Consider the following 23,638-nt stretch of genomic DNA (forward strand, 5'->3'; position numbering starts at 1 on the left):
GGTACGGTAAGTTCCAGCAATTTGCCTTAAGGCACGATGCCATACACCACTAGTTTTTATACATATGGTTTCACAGACAAATACAATTGCATCAAACGATTCATACATTTTAGTCTATTGAGACAAATTGACACCTAGATAAAAAAGAATTAAAAACACTTTTGATAATTTAATATTTTATTATTATATAAAAGAACAATTTGTTTATAAATAAATTCAATTATTAGTTATTTCATTTATTAATTACTACTTTTTTGGATTCAAAATGAATCTTTATATTTACAATTTTGATGAACACGAATCGAAATACAATGGTACCCTGACTTATTTGGCATACTAGTATTTTGAGATACGAGCAGCCAAAGTAATGATCAAAAAATCTTCCTTCCAAATAAATTTATATAAGAACATATGTTGCGCTATAAAATTATATTCAATCAAATAAAATAAAATTGTAAAGGTAACATAAAATGTATATGACTTAAGTACGTGTATACAAAGTCAAAAAAAAAAGAAGTAACGATTCGGGTGAAATTCGAGATAGTACTTTGATTTGAGTGGGTAAGAGCTTTCTAGAAAAATGTTAATGATAAAATAGAAATATGAAACATTTTGCCAGTTGTAATAATGATTTTTTTATCATAGAAATATTGGATGTTTTATGATAGTAATTAGTAGTTACAGGAAAATTTAACCCTTTCCACTGTGGCGGGATTAGCTCAAGAGTAGCGTTCCCGATTCACATGCTGGAGGTTCCAAGTTCGAATCTCCGGCAAGAATTTGAAAAAATATTAACTAGTTAAGAAGTAATGAGAAGTATAGAAGAAGAAGAAATAGTGGTTAGAAGATGAAGTGAGAAGATAGTAAAAGAAGAATGAAGATAAGAAGTATAGAAAAAGAATAGGATTATATGAAGAAGATAAGTATAAAATTGAAGATTGTATAGGATATATGATTGTATAGAATAATGTAAGTGGCTAAATGCTCGAGTAAGCGAGGCTAATAAAAAAAAAAAAAACCTTTCCACTCGCATGCCGCTGCTCGAGAAAATATTAACTATACTATTTGAACAAATATTAACTAGTTAAGTTCGAATAATGATAAAATTATGAATTGAACTAATAAGATATGTATGTAAAATCAAAATGTAAAAAAATTAGATGAAAAAAATAATAAATAATAAAATGAATTGAAGTAAGAAGTAATGAGAAGTATAGAAGAAGAAGAAATAGTGATTAGAAGATGAAGTGAGAAGATAGTAAAAGAAGAATGAAGATAAGTTAAGAAGTATAGAAAAGGAATAGGATTATATGAAGAAGATTGTATATGATTGAAGATTGAATATGATTGTATAGAATAATGTAGTTGGCTAAATGCTCGAGCAAGCGAGGCCAATAAAAATAAAAAATAAAAAAATATAAAAAACCCTTTCCACTCGCATGCCGCTGCTCCGGCGGCAAAATTCGTATAAATCTCGGAATTGGGGAGTCGAAAGGGTTGATATTCAAAAAAATCACGGCGCTGGAACAAATTAATGATCTGATAAACAAACAATGTATTTATAAGGAAAATCAGCTTTGAGATATGAGCGAGGTTCGTATGTCGGAGTACCACTATAACAATGAACATTAATTTTAAGACTCATTCATAATAAAATGGTTCCCAAAATTCATCACATGTGATTGCTCGTGTGATTGCATATGTCTATCAAGTGCATATGGTTTATATTGTTTACCACATAATTTACATGCTTCTTTTTCGAAATGTTTTCGCTCATGTTCTCTTAGTTTAGACGCAATCCGAAAAGTTTTGTTACATTTTCCACAAGCAAAGGGCCTCTGGCTTGTGTGCAATCTCATATGATTAGTTTGCAAACTTTGACTAGCAAAACCCACATTGCAAATAGTGCACATGTGCGACTGTTTTTTTAAATGTTCAAATTCAGTGTGCATAACACAATTTTTTTCTGTTTTGAACCTCTCATTGCAATACTTGCAAACGAGGGCTGATCTTTGTTTTAAGGAGTGACTTCGCTTGTGATCTTTGAAATTACAGTGAAAATAATATGATTTGTTGCATATGTCACATACAAGTGGTTTGGTTTCAGCGTGCTCTTCCCTATGTATAAATAAAGCTCGTCTATTTTTTAAAACTAGACTGCAGGTTTCACATTTGAACTTCCCGGTGGTTGAATGCTTGTTAAGCATGTGTGCTTTTAAAGTGATTGAATTTGTAAATGCCCTCTCGCATATTTTACAATAAATTAGTACACCAGAATGCTTTTCCATGTGACCTATTAGTTTTATTCTTTGCATAAAAGTTTGACCACACAGTTCACATTTGTATTTACAGTCTTCTGAATGTGCGTTTACATGTGCTACTAATGATGGCTCATTTTTGTACTGCTTTGGACACAGATGACATTTGAATGGTTGGAATCCTTGGTGGATTTTCCTATGGTCTCGCAGATCGGTCAATTTGCTGAACAAAGCTTCACAACAATCGCACTTGTATTGTTTCGCGTGCATTTTGAAGTGTTCGAGTAAAAGATCCTTTGTTTCAAATACTTGTCCACATGTTGAACATTTGATATCAGGTTTTACATCAGGGAGTCGTTGTAAAAGAACCACAGGTTGTGGGTTGCATGTTAGGAAATGTTTAAACAAATCTAAACTTATGGAGGTTTCGTAAGGACACCTTTTACATTTATATGAACCTGATCCTATTCGATTTGACTTACAATTATCATTTACCATTTTATGTCCTTTCCGTTGATGCCACTGCATATGCTTTGTCAACAAATAATGAGTAGTAAGTTCTTTATTACAGATACTACAAGTCATCCCTTTTAAATGATTGTCCATGTGACAATCCAAATCCCTTTTATAAACGTACTTTTTCTCACAAATCTTACAGTTATATCGCTTCAATCCATGTGATTTTACATGATGTAAAAGAGTTTCCATTCGCTTAATATTTTTTTTACAAATTTTACATTGATATGACTTCTGGCCGACATGGGTTTCCATATGCTTCTGCAGTTGTATATGTTTTACAAATTTTTCATCACATACTTTACATTCGAACCCTTGCTGGTGTATTCGAGAATGAGTGCCTAAACCAGCTAGGAATTTAAAAGACTTATTACAAACTTTACATTTATGAAGATAGTTAGAGGTATCTATAAGATAATCTTTTTTCTCTTTATGTTTTTCTATGTGATCGTATAATGACTTGGGAAGAATGAATACCTTTTCGCAGAATTCACATTTGTAACTTTTCTTTTCGTGGTTTGCAGAATGTTTCAACAAAGAGCTTTTTTTTGTGTAAGCTTTTTCGCATTTTGTGCATTTGAAAATGTTATTTGGGTTTTCTTTTGTGGCTTCAGTGTTTATTTCTGGGTGTCCATCTTCAATGTCCACTTGGCACATATTGCTTAATAAATCCTGATAAACTTCAAACTCTGCATCTTCATCGTTGTTTTGATTTTCTAAGTCAATAACAGGATATATTTCTTGGGAAACTTCTTGTGATTCAGCTGGAGCTTCTCGTGATTGATCTTCTTCTGAATGAACTTCATGTGATTCACCTTCTGTGATTGATCTTCTTCTGAATGAACTTCTTGATTCTCGTGATTGATCTTCTTCTGAATGAATTCTTTGATTCAACTTCATGTGATTCACTTCTCGTGATTGATCTTCTTCTGAATGAACTTCTTTGATTCAACTTTGTGTGATTCAGCTTCTCGTGATTGATCTTCTTTTGAATGAACTTCTCGTTTGATCTCAATGAACTTCTTTTGATTCAACTCTTTTAACTCAAAAATTTTGATTCGGCTTCTTCTGATTGAGCATCTTTTAAATGAACTTCTTGTGATTGAGCATCTTTAAATTGAACTTCTTGTGATGAAGATTCTTTTAATTGAGTTCCTTTTTTTAGAGCTTTTTTCAATCCAACTTTTTTTGCTTGAGCTTTCTTTGATTTAGCATTTTTCGATTTACCACTACTTAATGCTCTAACAAAATCAGCAATATCATCTTTACTGAGTCTTTCCACAGCACCTCTTGTTATTTTACCATGTTTAGATTTATTAATTACATCAACAAAATTTGTTAGCACTACTACACAATTTTTCATTTCTTGGTTCATTTTTACTTTTACAAATGTTTTACATGTTCTATAAAAATTTAAATATATTACGAATTTCGAAATAAATGTTATTTGTTTTATAACTTGGTAATATTAATACTGTGTTATATAAATAATACGTAATTTTGTTTTATAACAGAAGCTTGTATGACAAGCCGCCAAAATTATAAATATTTGACAGGTACTAGACATTTGACATTTTGGTTTGCAGCTGCGTATACATTGACAAATATATGCGACGATTTTCAACACGACACGGTTTATATTTATCTATGGCGTACCCGGTGTACTTTTTTGCTATGGCATCGTGCCTTAAGGCAAATTGCTGGAACTTACCGTACCGTAATAAAATATTCGAGAAATTTTAAAAGTTTTCAAATATATTATTACAAATACTGTAACTTTCATTATTTTTGCTATCTTGTTATATCTGAGTAAATCAAATGTAAATCATAAATAAATCAATTTATCTCCAGAACATTAGCAATCGCCATTTCATTTCGAATTCAATTTCAAAAAAAAAGTTGCCTAATTTACACAAAATTCAAAAAGTGCTCCCGTAACAGTCTAAACGCATTTGCAAATAATTCTGTGCGGCATTTTCACTTATATTGTGCTTAGCTTGGCGGCATTTTCACATTTTTTAATAGTTTTCACAAAATTGGAAAAGTGCTTCAGTAATTAAACAGTCTAAACGCACTTGGATAAAAACTTGCACCCGAGTGGCGCTTAGACTGTTTAGCCTGGGTAATTTTCTGAATTTTCAATCCATAATTACAAAAATATTTTTTGAAAAAAAAAATTAGAAACAAAAAGTTTTTTTTCCAAAAGCAATTATTTTGTTGAAACAAGCAGAAAGTTCTTTGAATCATTTAAATCGGACGCTTAGTTCTCTCAAAAACTGCCATTTTTTAACATTTAGCTCTGTATCTCCGAAAACGCTGGGCCTACCTTGCCAAAAACTAATGACCATTTTTCTCCGTCATTACGAATTGAATGTTTTTTGGATTATACAAATCGGAAGATCCGTTCTCTCAAAAACTCGATTTCTATTTTCTGCACTCTTTGCTCCATATCTCCGTAACGGCTGGACCTGCCTTTGCCAAAAACTAATCAGCACATCTCCCTATTAATAGGAATCGAATGTTTTTTAAACCATTCAAATGGGTTGAGCCGTACGCCCGAAAACGTGGACGAAAAAATGCGGACATACAAAACACACACACACACATCCATTTTTTCTGAGGTATGCCCAAATGTTCAGAAACCTTCAAAATGCAAAAATTTTCATTTCAAAAACTAGTGGTGCATGGCATTGTGCTTTGGGGCAAATTGCTGAAACTTTCCGTACCGAAAATCAAAATTTTTAATAAAGCTTTAATTTTTTTTGAAAACTTTGAATAAAATATATTTTTGCGAATTTAGAAATTTGTTTAAAAATTTCAATTTTTCAAAAAATTTGAAATATTTTTTATATTTTGAAAATTTTTAACTTTTTTTAAAATGATTTAAAAGCACGGCCACTTTGCCATTACTTATATTTTAATTGTTTTCGCACTCCATAGGGGCCCCACTAATGGCAGTTTTAATTCTTGATAAGATTTATATAAATATAAAATATAGAATAGATAAACGTGATTAACTTGAATAAATGAAATAAAAACAATATATACGCGTATAAAATTATATGAGATCTTAAGAAAGTTTAATTAAAGCACAAATATGTTTCACAAAAATATATAATTTAAAAAAAGTGCGCGTAAAGTTCACACGTGATTGAAGTAAAACTTTTTTGCCATTGTACAAGATGGCATTTAAGTAAAATAAATACATCATATAGCAATTTTGAATAATGTTTATTAGTAATATGGTAACACTAATATGGTATACATATTTATATAGTAAACGTTATAAATTATATATTTACAATACCATTAAAAACATTTATAATGTTTGAAAATAATAATGTAATTAAAGTCACACTTCAGACATGATCGGTTTGTTATTGTAATTAGCATTTACTACTTGAATCTTTATTAGCAAAATGAAGTAATTGCTGATTAATAAATTCTATAATATTCGTTCACACACTGAACTTATAACAATCTTGAATAAATTTCATTAACACTACTAATAAATAAACTGCATAGATGTCCATTATGAAGTATATCTGTATATAAATGATACACAGCTACACTATTGTTGTGCTTGATCTCTTGTTTGGAGTAATAAATCTGAATATCGATTTATTCTTTATTATTTATAAAAATATGCAACTTTGTAATACGTTGTAATAGCCATCATGATCGAAAAACATGTAGACTTTCTCTAAACTTCCAAAAGTGTCTGAGACATAATTCTGAAAAAGATATATCTTTGGCATGATAGAATAAAGCTATGGTGCTTTGATATTTTTCATATCTATAAAAATGCAGAGAATTATTATGTTAAACAACGCCTAACGAAATATTGTTTTCACAATTTTACTTATCATGTAATTGTGTTTGAAGAACTTCATGTAATTAAAACTAACATACATTCATTGACTGCTTGTTTTTTTTTACTTTTTTGCTGGCGATACAGTCTCATTCTTTGAGGAACTATAATAACAGTCTTGCCTATAAAAATAATTTTTATTTTAATGACCACGCGACGAATAATACAAATTACTTCAATAAACTTACGTTTCTTACACGTCAGATTTTTTATTTGTTTTATTATTTCCACTATACAATCAAAGCAATCATACTCACGCGACACGACGACCAATCACAATCGACCTGTATAGAAATGATCTTATCGAAAGCGAATGACGAATCATTGGCATTCGTATCGCTTTTCCGTTGCATTTGCACAGATTTACTCTATAGTCGCGCTTAAAGAAGTTTTACTTCAAAATTTTCTGAAAGTTTTAGCTGTCAATAATAACTTTAAGACAGTCCGCACTCCAACCGAAGTTTCTTAGTACTTCTTCATAAGAAAATACTTATTTTATGAAATTTATCAAATCTTTGTTCTGAATTTTTTATTCATGTTCAAAACAAGCAAATGAAGTTTTAATCTCATATTTTTTATTCAAGTTATAAAATCCTAAATTATAAACGCAATTTTGCCCATGTTATTTCCATAAGAAACTTTGGTTGGTGTGCGGACTATCTTAAAGTTGATATTAAGAGCTATAACTTTCAAAGAAGTATTTTATTATTTTAGAAGCAATTGAGCCATTGGAAGCAATAAAATTCGAAAATATCCATATTAATGACCAACCTATTATACACAATATCTTTTATCACTCTTGTAGAACGAAACAAACTTAAATTTAAATTAATATTCACCGGCTAGGTATTTCTACTTCAAAAATATTGAAGATTCATTATGGAAATGAATAGACTGCTCCAAATAAATTGGTGCTCTTACTCTCTTTGAGAAAATGTATAATTATGCTCCTTTCTCTCAGGCCTTCAACTTGGACACGGATACTGCAGATGCCAAAATTCGTATGGCGAAAGAGCAAAGGGAGCAGACTCGTCAATATTTGGAGGCACAGATTGCTGCACAAGATCTGGTCACCAAATGGATTATTGACACCACTTATAATAGGTAACAAGGGATAAAGGATTTTTTATTACAAACTTTGCGATAGCTATTTAGATTGGGTTGAATAAATGTATATAACCCAGTAAACTACAAAATGTAATTAAAACGTTAATGTTACGTAACAGATACGTTTCGTCATAGTTACATTTCCAAATTGCTCGACAAAGTAACGGTTATAATAGGTAACAAGGGATAAAGGATTTTTTATTACAAACTTTGCAATGGCTGTTTAGATTTGGTTGAATAAATGTATATAACCCAGTAAACTACAAAATGTAATTAAATCGTTAATGTTACGTAACAGATATTACATCAAAACATAGCGGTCACGTAACATAGAAGGTACACAGACATCTCTATTTCCGCCTCAAAAACGAAACGGCCTGTTACGTAAAGCGACAAGTTACGTAGCAGTACGTTTCGTCATAGTTACATTTCCAAATTGCGCGACAAAGTAACGGTTTCGTTATAGTTACGTTTCCAAATTAGAAATTAAATATGTAGGTGTCTTTGATGTCACTTAAAAATTAGAACTATTAAACTAGTTAGATAACGCTGTGGTTATATTTTGCTCTTATGATATATGGTAAATTTTAAAATAATCATTGCTAAGAATAATATGTAATATTTTTGATAGAAATTTCCAAGTAAACAAGTTGTAAAAATGTACAGATGCTTCGGCATAGATTCTGATTATAACCGGTCAAGCATGTGGCGACATATTTAACTTTGGTGAATTTTTAAAATTCAACCTCTTATAGTAGGCCTATAATATTTTAATATGATATTTCAGACTACGAAATCTATCGTTATACAAAGTTTTATCAGAATCTTACAAAAACTTACAGTTGTGATTACGTGCATAGAGTCACGCATAGATAAAAGAGTAGAACTATCTTTTTGACAGTTTTGTGAAACACTCTTCTTTATCTATGGCTGTACCGCACCGTCCATTTTGTATGTTAAATTTAAGAAACAGTGTAACGTAACTGTTACGTAATAAACAAAAACGAATCGTTAACGTTCAAGCCGATTTAAGGTTACAACTAAACGTAATATTAACGTTTTATTAACGTAACCATAAATAACGTAACGATGTTTCTGCAGTGCTACGTTATTTCAACTTTTGTGGTTTACTGGGTTACGAATGAACGATGCGACCATCTTTACCAAAAACTAATAAACGCGATTTCCAACCGATATCTTTGAATAGTTTCTGAAAATTCGTGAAAATCTGTTCAGGATTTTTGCCAAAACGTAGACAATTTTTTTGTACTTTTCTGCTAATTACAAAGGCCGATTGGCCGATCTTGTCGCAAACCTAACCAAGGTTTGACCTTACCTAGTTATATCAAATTGCTTTTTGATACAGAATGACTTGAAACGTGAAAACAAAGGTAAAAAATCGGTTTACATACACATATTATTTCCAAACTTGGTCTCATTAGAGATACAGAATGACTTGAAACGTGAAAACATAAAATTAGCAAGTGGGATTTTTGCGTGGACCTTAAAAACAAAACCATTAAATTTACAATAATCTGAAACTGATTTTCCACATGAATCGAATCTAAAATAAATATCGAAGGTTCATAGAAAGTAAGTCATTAATTTCATTATTTTTTCAGAATGCAAGTCAAAGGACAAGTGATCCGAGGCATTCGAAGTAATTTTGAGGTAAGTTGTAGACAAATGAAATATGCATGTAGGCAGGTAAATTGGAGGATATGTAAGATAGTAGAAGGACAACTGGTAGATATAACAGGTTGACTGGTTAATTGGTAGACATCAAGTAAATTAGTTGACAGGTAAAATCGTGGATTGATAAACAGGTGATAGGTAATTGGTGGACAGATAAATTGTTGAACATGTGAAACGATAGATAGCTAAATTGGTAGACTGATAAACAGGTGACAGCTATGGTTGACAGATATATTGGTATGCAGGTAAATTGTTGGACAGGTAGGCTGGTGGACAGATAAACTAGTAGACAGCTAAATTGGTATACTGATGATCAGATTGACAGGTAAATTGGTGGACTAGAAAATGGTTCACTGATAAACTGGTAGACAGATAAGTACATAGACATGTAAATTGATGGACAGGTAAGTTGGTAGACAGGTGAATTGTTGAACAGATAAATTGAGAGACAGGTAAATTGGTGGACAGGTAAATTGTTGAACAGGTGAAACGGTAGATAGCTAAATTAGTAGACTGATAAACAGGTTGACAGATATATTGGTATATAGAAAAATTGTTGGGCAGGTAGGCTAGTGGATAGGTAAACTAGTAGAGAGCAACTTCACTGATAAACTGTTAGATAGGTAGAGAGATAGACACGTAAATTGATGGGCAGGTAAATTTGTGGACAGGTAAATTGTTGAACAGATGAAACAGTAGACAGCTAAATTGGTAGACTGATAAACATATTGACAGATATATTGGTATACAGGTAAATTGTTGGACAGGTAGGCTAGTGGACAGATAAACTAGTAGACAGCTAAATTGGTATACTGATAAATATGTTAACAGGTAAATTGGTGTACTAGTAAATTGGTCCACTGATAAATGGGTGGGCTGATAGAGAAATAGACACGTAAATTGATGGACTGGTAAGTTGGTGGACAGGTAAAATAGTTGAACAGTTAAATTGATAGGCAGGTAAATTGACGGACAGGTAAATTGTTGAACAGATGAAACGGTAGACAGCTAAATTGGTAGACTGATAAACATGACAAGTATATTTTTATACAGGTAAACTGGGGGAGAGGTAAGCTGGTGGACAGATAAACTAGTAGACAACTGAATTGGTATACTGATAAACAGTTTGACAGGTAAATTGGTGGACCTTTAAATTGGTTCACCGATAAACTGGTAGACAGGTAGAGAGATAGACAGATAATCATATAGACAAGTAGACCAGACAAATGGTAGACTAGATGTAACAAATATGCATTTAAGTTCAAATTTTTAATTGAAAGTAGAGCACGACGAAGCGTGAACCAGTATACATCTGGTATATTTTTAAATAAATTGAAAAAATTCCATAAAAAATAAAAATTCTATCATATTATGATTAATGTAATATTATAATTCATACTAAATATTAATTTATGTACTATAATTATATGATTTTTTTAATTTTTAGGTTGAAAATTATGCGATGCCTCCACCAGATCCAAAACATCAGCATAAAGTGTCCGTGCTTAAGACTTTGCGAGGAATCGAACAAATTGCTGCATTGCAGGTTATTATATTCTTTGTTTTACCTAATTGAGTGTAAATATTTTAATTATTTGTATTTTTTTTTAAATAAATAGTTCACATGTAAATAATAATTCTATTTTGAGATCGTTGACGATTGTATAATTTGTAAGTTTCTTTTTCCATTTCATTTCATTTGTATTTTATATATTTATTTATCAATGTGTTTATACGAGGTCTGTTCAAAAAGTACCCGGAATTTTCGTTTTTTCAAAAAAATATTTATTTATTCGTCTACATTAATGTGGTCCCCTTCAAAGTAGTCCCCCCCCAGATATAATACACTTATGCCAGCGTTTTTTCCAATTTTCGAAGCACCCTTGATATTCACTTTTTGATATGTCCTTGAGCACTCTCAGCGATTTTCTTCAATCGAGGAAAACCGCCGTCCTTTCATGGGTCTCTTCAACTTTGGGAATAGGAAAAAGTCACACGGAGCCATATCTGGTGAATTTTTGCACTTTGCAACACTTTATTTCATTTTTTACGCAAAATTTAATACAAATTCTTTGACTTTTCAATTCTTCCATTGTAAAAATCGCCGAGCTCAGAAAAACACGTCGAACCTTAGCGACTACCACAGACAAAGTAAACAGTGAATATAGCTGAAAATTTCATCATACTTTAGGGGCATGTATACCAACACAATAAAAAAAAATTTTTGACAATCAGACACTCCAGACCCGCGAAATTTAATTATTAGTAATTCCGGGTACTTTTTGAACACACCTCGTATATTTTTGAAGATTTTTTATTTTTGTTTTATACTTGTCTAGGATTTGTACAGAGGCTGGTTACCGAAGACTCCGACACAGCTGAGAGATGAATTGGCAAGAGAACCAAGAATTTTAGATCCTGATCAGGCTAGATTTGCCAGAGCCATCAGGGAAACAGACAGAATGTAGGTTCATACTAATATAAATATAAATAAAAATGCCATTCTGTTACGTCTAATTATCAAGATGGAAAATAGCTCTTGTATCATTTGTGACTGATTGTTAGATGCATCATCGAGTGAAATATCCCATTTAACATGACAATATGTAATATAGGCTTATAAGCATATCAGCAGTAATTAAACTTTATTACTGGACTAACTTATTAATTTCTTATATTCTTTATATTCTTTATTTTGAAGGTCGGATACTGATTCTGGTGGTGAATCTTCAGATCATAGTGTTGATCTACCCAAAGGAGACACTGCAGGTGATTATGTGCCAGTGAACGAAGCCAGATACTCTCAGGTAGGTTTCCAATAACATATTTGGCAATTACTGTTGACAACATATTAATAAAAAAATCCTTATTTAAAAATTGAAACGAGATCAAAGATAGAGAAATGTAATGTAAATGTAATGTAAAGCGTTTAGATCGCTAAAAATAAATTTTGTGTTCTTATGAATTTTAATTATTCTTGATCAATTAATTTAATTGACCTATCTGCATAAATTAGTAGAATTAAGTGTTGATCAATTAATTTAATTGACTTAAGTCTGATGCACACAATGTCAGTATATCTTGTAACGTATTTTCTGTCAAGCTTTTCTCGTAAGGTGAGCGTATAAAACGTAAAATTAAAATAGTTTCTTTGAACATGCTCACCTTTCGATAAAACTTAACAAAAAACATGTTACAAGAAATACTGGCGTCGTGTGCCCGGGCTTTTACTTACAAAAATTATAGGTATCTAGGTTTTTTTTGTATAGCGAAGGAAATGCCTCTATGCATCCCAGACTGGTCTTTTGTCTGGGTATTTCGGACTTAATACCCTTGCCCTTGCCGCTGGTCCCCACGGAAACCGCCGTTAGGCATTACTTCGTGGGGGGAGGATCTAGAATGTTATAAATCTTGACTTAATTTTATACTCATCTTTTAAATGGGCGAAGTCCCATTGGTCCTTTCTCTTTCCATAGAACACAGGTCAATTATAGGTATCTAGGTGTAAGTGGCAGTTTGCTTTCAGACCAGTTGCATGGACTTCCAGATACGTGTAAATAATCGATTTAGTCAATAAAAATTGAGGTTTGGCTATTTATAAAAAAAACTCAACTGTAATTTTAAATACTGCCATGTATTACCAAGTAGGTGGGAGGAGTTCCAAAATTCTTAAAATTTGATCACGTGATTAATGTACTGTTTCTTATACTAATATACTAATAATTCTAACTCCTTTAGACTTTATAAAACATTCATTTTTTGTAGGACTATAATATTTTAATGCTAAATTTAATTGAAAATGCAAAACAAAAATTATTAACATCCAATTACAAAATGACAGTCAGGCTGATCTTTGCCAAAAACTATCAGCACGATTCTCAACTATATATCTATCGAAACGTAACAAAAACGAAACCGTTACCTTATCTCGCAATGTAACAGCTGTAAACGGCTGTAATGTAACAGCCTGTAATGTAACGGCTGTAATGTAACAGCCTAGGCCGTTATAAAAACATATGTTATGTTATATTAACGTTTTCATTACGCTTTGTGGTTAACTAGGGAGTAATTTGTAATATATTTCGAACGGTTTTTACATTTTCAAAAACTGTTCAGGATTTTTGATTAAAACATGGACGAATAATTTATCACTTTTTTTGCTTAATATAAAAAAACGTCTAAACTGAGCATCACGCAGTTCACAACTAATCTTTGTAAGTACTTATCGATTTGTATTAAATGGATTTTACATTTTTGAAATCGGGTTAGTCATTTTCTAAAAAACGTTGACGAAAAGTAAAAAAATCGGATGATATACACATGGAAACGGAGTCACTCTCTGAAGTTAAAACTGATGGAATTATTAAAAATATTAGTAATTCGTATTATTAATTTTTTACTTATATTTTTATTTTATTTTTTATTAAACTAAATTTTCTATAGCTAATCTTATATATAAAAATGGATCGCAAAATGTGTTGGTAAGCGCATAACTCAACAACGCCTGAACCAATTTGGCCAATTCTTTTTTTAAAATGTTCGTTGATGTCCAAGGATGGTTCTTACGGCGAGAAAGATTCAAATAATTGTCGGGAAAGCCTTTAAAACAGCCCTTTTCTAACTAATACAAATAATCGTAGTCAGCTTCTCGACACTATTTCTTTTGTTTTACTTTCGGCAGGCGATAAAATTGGTATGGCGTTAAAGAATTTGACTTCAAGTCATATAAGATTTAAAAAAATCAATGTCAATGTCCATTTGCCGCCCTTGCCAGTGCAAGGGCGGCATTTTCTTGCATTTTCTGTTATACTCTACTGAGTGTGCTTTTGTTTTGTTTGTAGTGTTTTGTTATCTACCTATGAATAAAAAGTTATTGCATGTGACACAATATTTTAATATTGCCTCCTATAAGACGAGGCAATTTAAGTAGAAGAACACAAAATGCTACAAACCAAGCTAATTACTGATCTAATCGTACTGCACAAGAACATAACGACCGAAATGAACATAAAAGTTGCTCAATACCAAATGGGCCGCTATGTTAGTAGTAATGAAGCAATTTGGCTAATATTTTCTTTTCCAATTCATGAGAGACACCCTTTTGTTATTCACTTAGCTGTGCATTTAGTAAATGGACAAAGGGTGTACTTTACAGCAGGAAACGCAGGTCAAGGAGCTGCTCAGCCACCATCTACTACAATAACAAGTTTTTTTGAGACATGTCAAAACGATAATTTTGTACAAACACTGTTATACTCTGAAATGCCATAATATTATACTTGGAATCAAGATTTTTACGACGGAAACAAGGAAAACCAGAACTAGGATACACAGATGTATATTCCACCGATGCGATTGATCGAATTTATTCAGTATATCCAAGCCATGGTGAATGTTTTTTTTATGACTGCTATTAGTCAATGTACGTGGCTCAACATCATTCCAACATTTACGAACTGTTGATGGTGAATTGTGTGGATCCTACAGAGAAGCCCGTCAACGTTTACAATTGCTATAAAATGACGCTCATTGGGATCAAACTCTCACCGATGCTGTAATATCTTCACACGCTCATCAAATACAAACATTGTTTTCTATAATCATATCCACATGCTTTCCATCAAACCCAATTGATTTGTGGATCAAGTACAAAGATCATATGTGTGATGATATTTTGTGTCAAATACGGAATAGAATGAAAAATCCAAATATGCAAATCAGTAAAGAAATTTACAACAAAGCATTGATTTCAATTGAAGACATGTGCTTGATGATATCAAACAAAGTATTAACTTACTTAGGCCTGGCCGCGCCTAATCGTCCAATGCATGATGTTTTTAACCAAGAGTTGCATCGAGAAAAATTGTATGATCTCAACAATTTGAAAGAATTAATCGAAACAAATCTTCCACTGTTAAATGAACAACAGAGGTATGTATTCGATATTCTTATGAAAGTAACAAATGATGGAACTGGGGGGATATACTTCTTAGATGCGCCTGGTGGTATAAGATTTTTTTTTATTTTATTAATACTAGAAACAATTCGCTCACAAAACAAAATTGCACTTGCACTCGCATCATCGGGAATCGCAGCAACTTTACTCGAAGGTGATCGAACAGCCCTTTCAGCACTAAAATTGCCATTAAATATGCAAAGCAATGAAACTCCAACATGCAACATTTCGAAGAACAATGCAATGCAATGCAATGGCTAAGGTTTTGCAGCAATATCAATTGATCGTTTGGGATGAATGCACGATGGCACATAAAAACTCTTTTGATGCTTTAGACAGAACCTTAAAAGATCAACAGAGCAATCAGAACCGATTTGGTAGATTTTTTTGACAGGACGAAGTATGTCGGGCCAGCTAGTTATTAATATTAATCAAGTTTCTAAAATAAATATATAATAATCATATAGTTTTTTTCTATAATCTTTTTTTTTAGTTTGAAGTGGCCACCATCGATCAGATGAAAACAGAAGAAGTGTTTTCTCAGCGAGATGCTACATTGTTGAGGGAGTATTTCAATCGTCACTTTGCAGAAATGATGGCACTCAAGGAGAGAGAAATGAAAGTTATCGCAGATAAAAACGAACGATTGAGGTATATTGTCAATGAGCAGAACATTTTGGCAGAGCTCAAGGACTGCTCTTTGGACTATGTAAGTAGAAAACAATTTGTGAATCAATTTCACATTTTTTAATTCAAATCTTCAGATCTTCAAATATACAGGCACATCGCAAAAAAGATAAAACACACAATATTTTCGCTGAGCGGCGGCGGCTCCTTTGATTTTAACTATTCGGTATTTGGCCGAATTGTGAGTTACAATTCGGTATTCGGCCGAATATCAAAAAAGGTGCCGAATACCGAATAGTAACCGAGTAGTAAATTTACAGGTTATCTTATGGGCATACTCTTAATTAACATAGCTATGTTTTCGAATCATTATGAGAATGCTAGCAAATTTCCACTAGATCCTCACAAAGATTCCGCTTTGATTCGATTGGACACTTATCAGAATTTTATTAGATTATCCCCAAAATTTTATTAGGTTTTTATAAGATTATTAAAATCTTTATAGATTCTAACTAAAGTCTTATTATATTTCCGTTAGATTCTTTACAACATTTTTATAATTCAATAAGATTCTTACCACATTAATGTTCTTATAATATTCCTACTATTTTCACCAGGAAGTTGGACGCTTTGGAATCTTAATTATTATCGATTACCCAAGTATTAATGGATTTTTATTACATACACCCTATGAGACCTTTATTAGATAAAATCTTTGTATAGTCCAACTAAATTCTTATTAGATTCCCATTTGTTTTTAGCTACTTGTTGGGTCCTTCTTCAGAGATCTCATCAGATTCCCGTGAGTTTCTCTGTGGATTCTTATCGGAATTTTTTAATAATGTTTTATTACAAATCTAACTTAAAAATAATTATTTTTAGATTACCGTAGACGTGATGGATCCTGAATGGTCTCCGGCAGAAAAACCAGAAACTATTGTAACAGTGGCTGATGATGAAGTTGATGCTAAAAGGTAATTTTACTGAGCAGCTATTTACCTTAAGGCAAGTAGCATGTACTTTTTGATATGTACAAATAATCATATCTTATAAAAATGCTTCTATAATGAAGTTTTCAAATTTAAATCCCTTTTCGTAGAAATACAATATTCGTAGAATATATGATTTTTGGCAGAAATTTGAAGTAAAATTTCTTTGTTAATGGTCTTCAAAACTTCTTCAAATCAGCAGATGCATCAAAATTGCAAATGTACCAACTAATCAACATTAAATATAATTAAAAAATAAAAATCATATATCAAAATATTAGGAATAAGTGATTTTTTCCTTAAAGCACTAAAAAAGAATCCTAATAATTTTCCTAATAAATCCTAATAAGGATTTGGAAATAACTGAAGTTTAGCACTTTTGCAAAATGTGGCGATATAATGGTGAAATTTTGATTTTTATATTATTTTATAGTCTTTTATAATAATCTTATTATTTATTCAGATATATATCACCGAGTGAGCAGTTACTTTTAGATGAAAAAGCAGCTGAAGAAGAAAGAATTCGATTACTTCAATTAGCTGATGATTTTCGTCTAAGGGCTCTTATGAAAATGATGAACGGAGTTCTAGAAGTCCTATGGGAGGATGAAATTAAAAAGGTTTCATGAAATAAATATACATATACATACATATGCATATATATATATATATATATATATATATATATATATATATAGACCCGGCAAAAGTAGTTTTATCATAAAAAATATTTTTAGTATAAAATGTTTAGTATGAAAATAACTAACTATAAAGAACCTATGATATCTTTTTATTTAGAAATGCTCAGATTAAATATAATGAAAGACTTCATTGAATATAGATACATGCATTGAATGACTCTTAACATAAACATTTAACAATAACGTGTCTTTTGAATATTGAGAAAAGATTTCTTTACGTGTTCATTTATAATCTCAAAAGTCAAAAAAGTTTAAATTATGTATTATATATACAAGATATAATAACGAATTCATTTCTTCATATCATATAAACTAAAGACTTCCAAATATACAGATCCATTGCAAAAAAGATAAAACACACAATATTTTCGCTGAGCGGCGGCGGCTCCAACTATTCGGTAATTGGCCAAATAGTAAGTGACTATTAGGTATTCAGCCAAATATCAAAAAAGGTCCCTAATATGCCGAATACCAAATTGTAATCGAATATTCGGTGCAAGCCTAATTATTACACAAAAAGAAAAAATCATTGATCTGTTGCAGTTTTATAATTCTCTTTATATTACAAACAAGTTTATATGGCTAATATAAATCATTTAGTGGGGGGAAATAGTATACACGTAAAAATATTGATACACAGATGGACAGGTTGACAGTTGGACAGGTATATAGGTGGGCAGGTAAACTGGTAGATAAGTAGGAAGATAGACAGATAGACAGATAAATTGATTGAAAGAGACAGCCAAATGCCTTCTCAAAGTGATTATGTAGATCCATTAGCTTTTTCACACCATCTACTGAACAAATGTCTGATTGCATATTTCATATTTCTCAAATATGAGTAAGCATATGCCGGTTTAAACTATCCAATACTTTGAAGTCTTTATCACATATTCCGCATTTGTAAGGACGTTCTTTTGTATGAGTACGAATATGCTTTTTAATATTAGTCGTATGTGAGAACTTCTTATAGCATATCTGGCATTGCTTGGTACGTTCTCCAGCATGAGTTCTTATATGAGTTTTTAAATTACACGATTGACTGAAGGCCTTTCCACACTCATCACATTTGTAAGGACATTCTCCAGAATGAACACGCATATGAATTTTTATATCACTTAATCGTGAAAATGGCTTATGGCATATTTCACATTTATAAGGGCGTTCTCCTGTATGAACAGACATATGCCTTTTTACTTGACTTGGGTATGTGAATTTTCTACTGCATATTTCACATTTATGAAGGCTTTCTTCAGTATGAGAAAACATATGGTTCTTTAAATATATCGGTTTATTGAAGGCTTTGTTACATATTTCACACTTGTAAGGACGTTCTCCTAAATTAAAATTCTTATGCTTTTTCATAGCACTCGATGTGGTGAATTTCATATCACATATTTTACATTTATGAGTAAGCTTATGCTGCTCTAAATTCTCCGATTGCCAGAATTCTTTGTTACATATTTCACATGTATAAGGATGTTTACTAGAATGGGAATCCATGTGCTTTTTCAAATTACCCAAATGCATGAATGTCTTAAGGCATATTTTACAAATATAAGGACACTCTCCCGTATGAGTACCCATATGTACTTTCAAATCATCCGGGCTTAAGTATATCTTATTGCACATTTCACACTTGTGAAAACGATTTTCAGAATGAGTTGAATTATCAGATTCAGGTTGATCACACACATGCTGATCTAATAAAGTTCTTGTAGTGAATACTCCATTGCAAAATGAGCATACAAAAGGTTTTTCATCATCACATTCATAAGCTGATGTCTCAATTATCTCTTGTTCGATATCTTCTTCAATCTTTACCTCAGAATTAATGAAAGTTTCGCAACATGTTTCGTCATTGTCAGAACAGGACTCAGACTTAATGATGTCTTCAAGAACATCAAATTTATCCTCAATTTCAAGTTTTATATCTTCCACTGAATATTCTGGTGGTTCGATTTTAATTTTCTGATTATTATTGTAAACAATTTTTGTTTCAGACATTTTTAGATAATTGCACTGCTTGCAAGAAGTATTGACGGAAATGATCGCGTACTTTTTAATAATCTAGTTTAATTAATGATGTATTTAATTTAACTAAATTAACATTTGTGAGAATATAAACATATGTGAAAAATTAAAAAGAAAATTAATACATTAGTAGCATACTATGATAACATATTAGTAATTTGACATTTGAGTTGACAGTTGTAAGCATAGAGAGAAGTTTTGTGAAAGATGAGACATTTACCATCTTTTAAATTCATAACAATTATTATTAATGCATAATATGAGGTCAATCGCGCGCAACGCCGCTCGTGGTTATATTTAACACTGTATGACGACATCATATTAGCATTATACAAGAATAAAGAATAAAATGGTGTTAATATGATGATAAATATTAATTTAACTTGTTGGTACTGGTGTTTTGCCTTGAGGCAAGTTACATGAACTTCCCGATATGTGTAAATAATAGACTTAATCAATAAAAAATAAATTAATTTATTAGTAATTAAAAGTATCCCGAGTGGATTTATTACACATAATTGAAATCGAACGGCTCGGTAGATTTTCACCTAAAACTAATCAGTATCATTCCCAACCAATATCTTTCGAACAGTTTTTGATTTTTTAAAATCTATTTGGTAGTATGAGCTTAAATGTGGACAAAAAGTTTAACACTTTTTTTCCAATTACAAAGAAACGGCTCGGCAGATCGTCGCGCAAAGTCCTCATCGAGATACATCGAATTTTTGAGAAAACGTCGATTTACGGCAAAAAATCTGTTCACATACACACACACACATACTTTTTCCAAATTTGGTTTCATTCGATTCAGAATGGCTTGAAACTTCGAGAAAACATAAAATTAGCGATTCGGATTTTTTTATGAAAACATAAACTTCTCCTTCGGGAAGTTGATAAATTAAATTTAAAACAATGTTTTGATGTTTTATTATTTTGATAGTGGAATAAATTTCTTACAATATGTTAGATATTTTTACTGACCTGCTTAAAAATTCTTGTGTCCAGTATTTAATGAAGTCTCTTATATCTGCAGACACCTCCTGAGCCTAAGTGCTTAACAGAAAAGAGACCAGAAGAGTACACTGAGGAAGATCTGAAATTGATCAAGGAATACAATGATAAAATTGCTTTTCTTCAGTCGGAAAGAGAACGTTATAAACGAATGCTACAGGTAAGATACATGAGCATTGTCTTGTAAGATACATGGCAAGAATTGTCAAAAAAATTAATTGGCAAGTTCAATAATACTTTTTCAATCTGAAAATCATTGTCAATGGTAGGATGATTTTGTATTTTTGACGCCTTTATTTTTATTCCTAATGTTTTACTTGTTCTTTTTGGATAATTTTAAAAATTATCAAAATATAAAGAATTATATTAATGAGATGTGTTATATACATATTATATTTTTAAACAGCTGTACAAAACCGACCATTTTGTATGGTAAATATATGAAACGTTGGAACGTATCTGCCACGTAACAAACGTAAGGGAAAAAACTAACGTAAAACCGAAGTATCTACGTTACAACTAAACGTAACATGTACGTTTCATTAACGTAGCTATCAGCATTGTAACGAAGTCACTTCTGTGCTACGTTATTTTAACTTTTGTGGGTTAAATAGATTATTAAGTATATTAATGGGTTAATGGGTATAATACTACCATTATTGAAATTGATTATCAACATATTATCATTTTAATTGTAGGCCGAATATGAAAAAGTCACAAATTATGTTGAAACTGGCATCGAAAGGTTCAATCATCGTCTTTCCGACTTTCTAGTAAAGAAGCTGAAAGTGGAAAGTGCTATTAAGCAAGAAGGATTTAAGGTATGTATTAAAAACAGTCTTAGTAATTATTTAAAGTAATTAAGTAATCTACAGATTTTTTTTCTACAGGTTGCTCGTAATAGACGCACGTGCATTCAACGTATCCAGTTTAATCGAAAAGAAGTTGCAATGGAGAAGGAAGTGCAGGCGAAGGCTCAAGAAGTTGAAACTTTACAAAAGGAAGTGACAGCATTGATGGATCGCGTTAAAGAATGTCGAAAGGTGAATAATTTTATATGAAATATAATTTTAAATGTTTTACTATACTTTAAAATATTGCTTTCAGGCATATGAGGCTATGAACAATCGAGATCGTCAACTTGAGAGGAACTTTAAAGCAAACTTTGAAGATCGCAGTGCTGTGATCCAAGATCTCATACTAAAGGTACTTTAAATGCGTTTAAACTTCAATCTCAAAATAAATTCGAGATTCACATAAGTACAAAAAAATAATCAAAAATATGAAAAGTTTTTAATCGCCTCTCAGTAACCCACAAGACATAATACAACCGTTAATGCCACGTATAACATTGCAAATGACGTCTACGTAACTTGGACGTCACTAATGTAACGTTCGTTTTTGTTGCGCTAACACGTTTACGTTTAGTTTTTGCTACGATTCCTAGTTATGGGAATTTTTCATAAAACAATAATAGAATTTTCTGCAAAATAAAAATTATTTTGTACAGAAATAATAATAACTGTGATTATATTTTATGTTTTTTTTCCCAGGCTTACAGGAAGCGCCCACGCTGGTCTCAAAAATTGATTCAGAGTCCTGTTGTGCTGCATCAAATGGCACGCTGCTGCGGTTCTGATGATTCGAAATACAATCTGCTGCCTCAGGACGCAGCTGAATTTCTGAATGCTATGCTGCAGTTGGACCATTCGTCGCAGGTAAATTTATCTAGATAACTAGATGTAAATGGCATTTTGCCTTAAGGCCTGGTCGTCTTGATCAATAAGAAATGAATACATAATTGTAATTGTAAGTTTGCTGAGTTGCTATAAAACATTATAATGCAAGAAATTGGTTATTTAATTTGGTACATATTTTTTAAACGATTTTATTCAAATTGGCAAAAATATTTTTACAATCAATTATAAAGAAACGATTTCAAGATTATACATTATCAACAGTTCTTAAATTTTCAAAATAAGGTCAGGATATTTGGCTAAAACAACGACGAAAAGCTTTGTTCAACCCAATCGTGCTATAGCTTAACCGTATATTGGAACAAAACCGTTACGTGTTCGCGCAATTTGGAAACGTAACAAAAACGAAACCGTTATGTTATCGCGCAACGTAACAGTGTTGCGTTTTTGAGACGGTAATAGAGACGTCTGTGTATCTTCTAGGTTACGTAACCACTATGTTTGACTTAACATCTGTTATTTTATATTAACGTTTTAATTACGTTTTGTGGTTTACTGGGTAGTGATTTAAAATATAATACTTTAATCATAATGAAAGTATTGGAACACGTTTCATTTAAGTCAATTTGTAATAGGAATATATTTTATTCTAGGCACCTAAAGCCTTAGATGAGAATATCTGGAAGAACATGGTCAAGCTGAGATCTCAGAAGCTCGAGATAGAAATTAAACTAAAAGCTCTGGCGCTGGAACTTGCTGAAGTGGAAAACACACAGCAGGTAAATTTAAATACAAAATAATTTGTAAAATAAAGTGAAACTTTGCAATGTGGAAATGAAAATTGGAAGGGATAGATATTGACTTTGTCCATTCAAGTAATCATAATGTTCCTTTAAGTAAACAAATTTATTTATCTACATTACTTTAATAACAATTCATAATTGATGGCACTCTTTATAATAATAAGTATCACATATAACTAATAGTAACAACATAATTATGCTATTTAGGATTTGGTTTGGTAATGGTATATTTAGATTTAGGAGTTAGTCACATAAATATTTATAGAAATAATGTTGAAATGTTGTATATTTTCCAAGACTTCAAGAAAAATTTACCAATAATTGTCACTTGTGTCTTAGGTCACAATATTCTTATGATTTTTAGCCTTGCAGT

The 23,638-nt window shown here is 31.5% G+C and overlaps 2 protein-coding genes across 2 annotated transcripts; one reads left to right on the forward strand and one right to left on the reverse strand.

Annotated features, from left to right (window-relative positions):
- Nucleotides 1-1,634: 1,634 nt before the first annotated feature.
- LOC113391208 (zinc finger protein 883-like) lies at nt 1,635-3,674 on the reverse strand. The gene has a single exon (XM_026627159.1). It carries the CDS (start codon nt 3,672-3,674, stop codon nt 1,635-1,637), a length of 2,040 nt encoding a protein of 679 aa, XP_026482944.1.
- Nucleotides 3,675-7,579: 3,905 nt separating this feature from the next.
- Nucleotides 7,580-23,487, forward strand: LOC113391209 (cilia- and flagella-associated protein 43). Its single transcript, XM_026627161.1, has 15 exons — nt 7,580-7,749; nt 9,375-9,423; nt 10,895-10,993; nt 11,787-11,911; nt 12,149-12,254; nt 15,897-16,112; nt 16,913-17,004; nt 17,483-17,639; nt 20,788-20,925; nt 21,464-21,586; nt 21,656-21,808; nt 21,873-21,971; nt 22,319-22,483; nt 23,116-23,241; nt 23,473-23,487. The coding sequence occupies exons 1-15, from the start codon at nt 7,580-7,582 to the stop codon at nt 23,485-23,487; spliced, it is 1,833 nt and encodes a 610-aa protein (XP_026482946.1).
- The last annotated feature ends 151 nt before the right edge of the window (nt 23,488-23,638 follow it).

The sequence above is a fragment of the Ctenocephalides felis genome, unplaced genomic scaffold (assembly GCF_003426905.1).
Source record: "Ctenocephalides felis isolate EL2017-DRISC unplaced genomic scaffold, ASM342690v1 CF-g0.4_SCAFFOLD_00845, whole genome shotgun sequence".
NCBI lineage: Eukaryota > Metazoa > Arthropoda > Insecta > Siphonaptera > Pulicidae > Ctenocephalides > Ctenocephalides felis.

Bases quoted from the DNA above. Each gene is read 5' to 3' on its own strand.
- LOC113391209 (XM_026627161.1), top strand. From the start codon at position 7,580: ATGTATAATTATGCTCCTTTCTCTCAGGCCTTCAACTTGGACACGGAT. The intron at 10,994-11,786 runs GTTATTATATTC...ATACTTGTCTAG, and splicing joins AACAAATTGCTGCATTGCAG to GATTTGTACAGAGGCTGGTT. The intron at 21,587-21,655 runs GTATGTATTAAA...TTTTTTCTACAG, and splicing joins TTAAGCAAGAAGGATTTAAG to GTTGCTCGTAATAGACGCAC.
- LOC113391208 (XM_026627159.1), bottom strand. From the start codon at position 3,674: ATGAAGTTGAATCAAAGAATTCATTCAGAAGAAGATCAATCACGAGAA.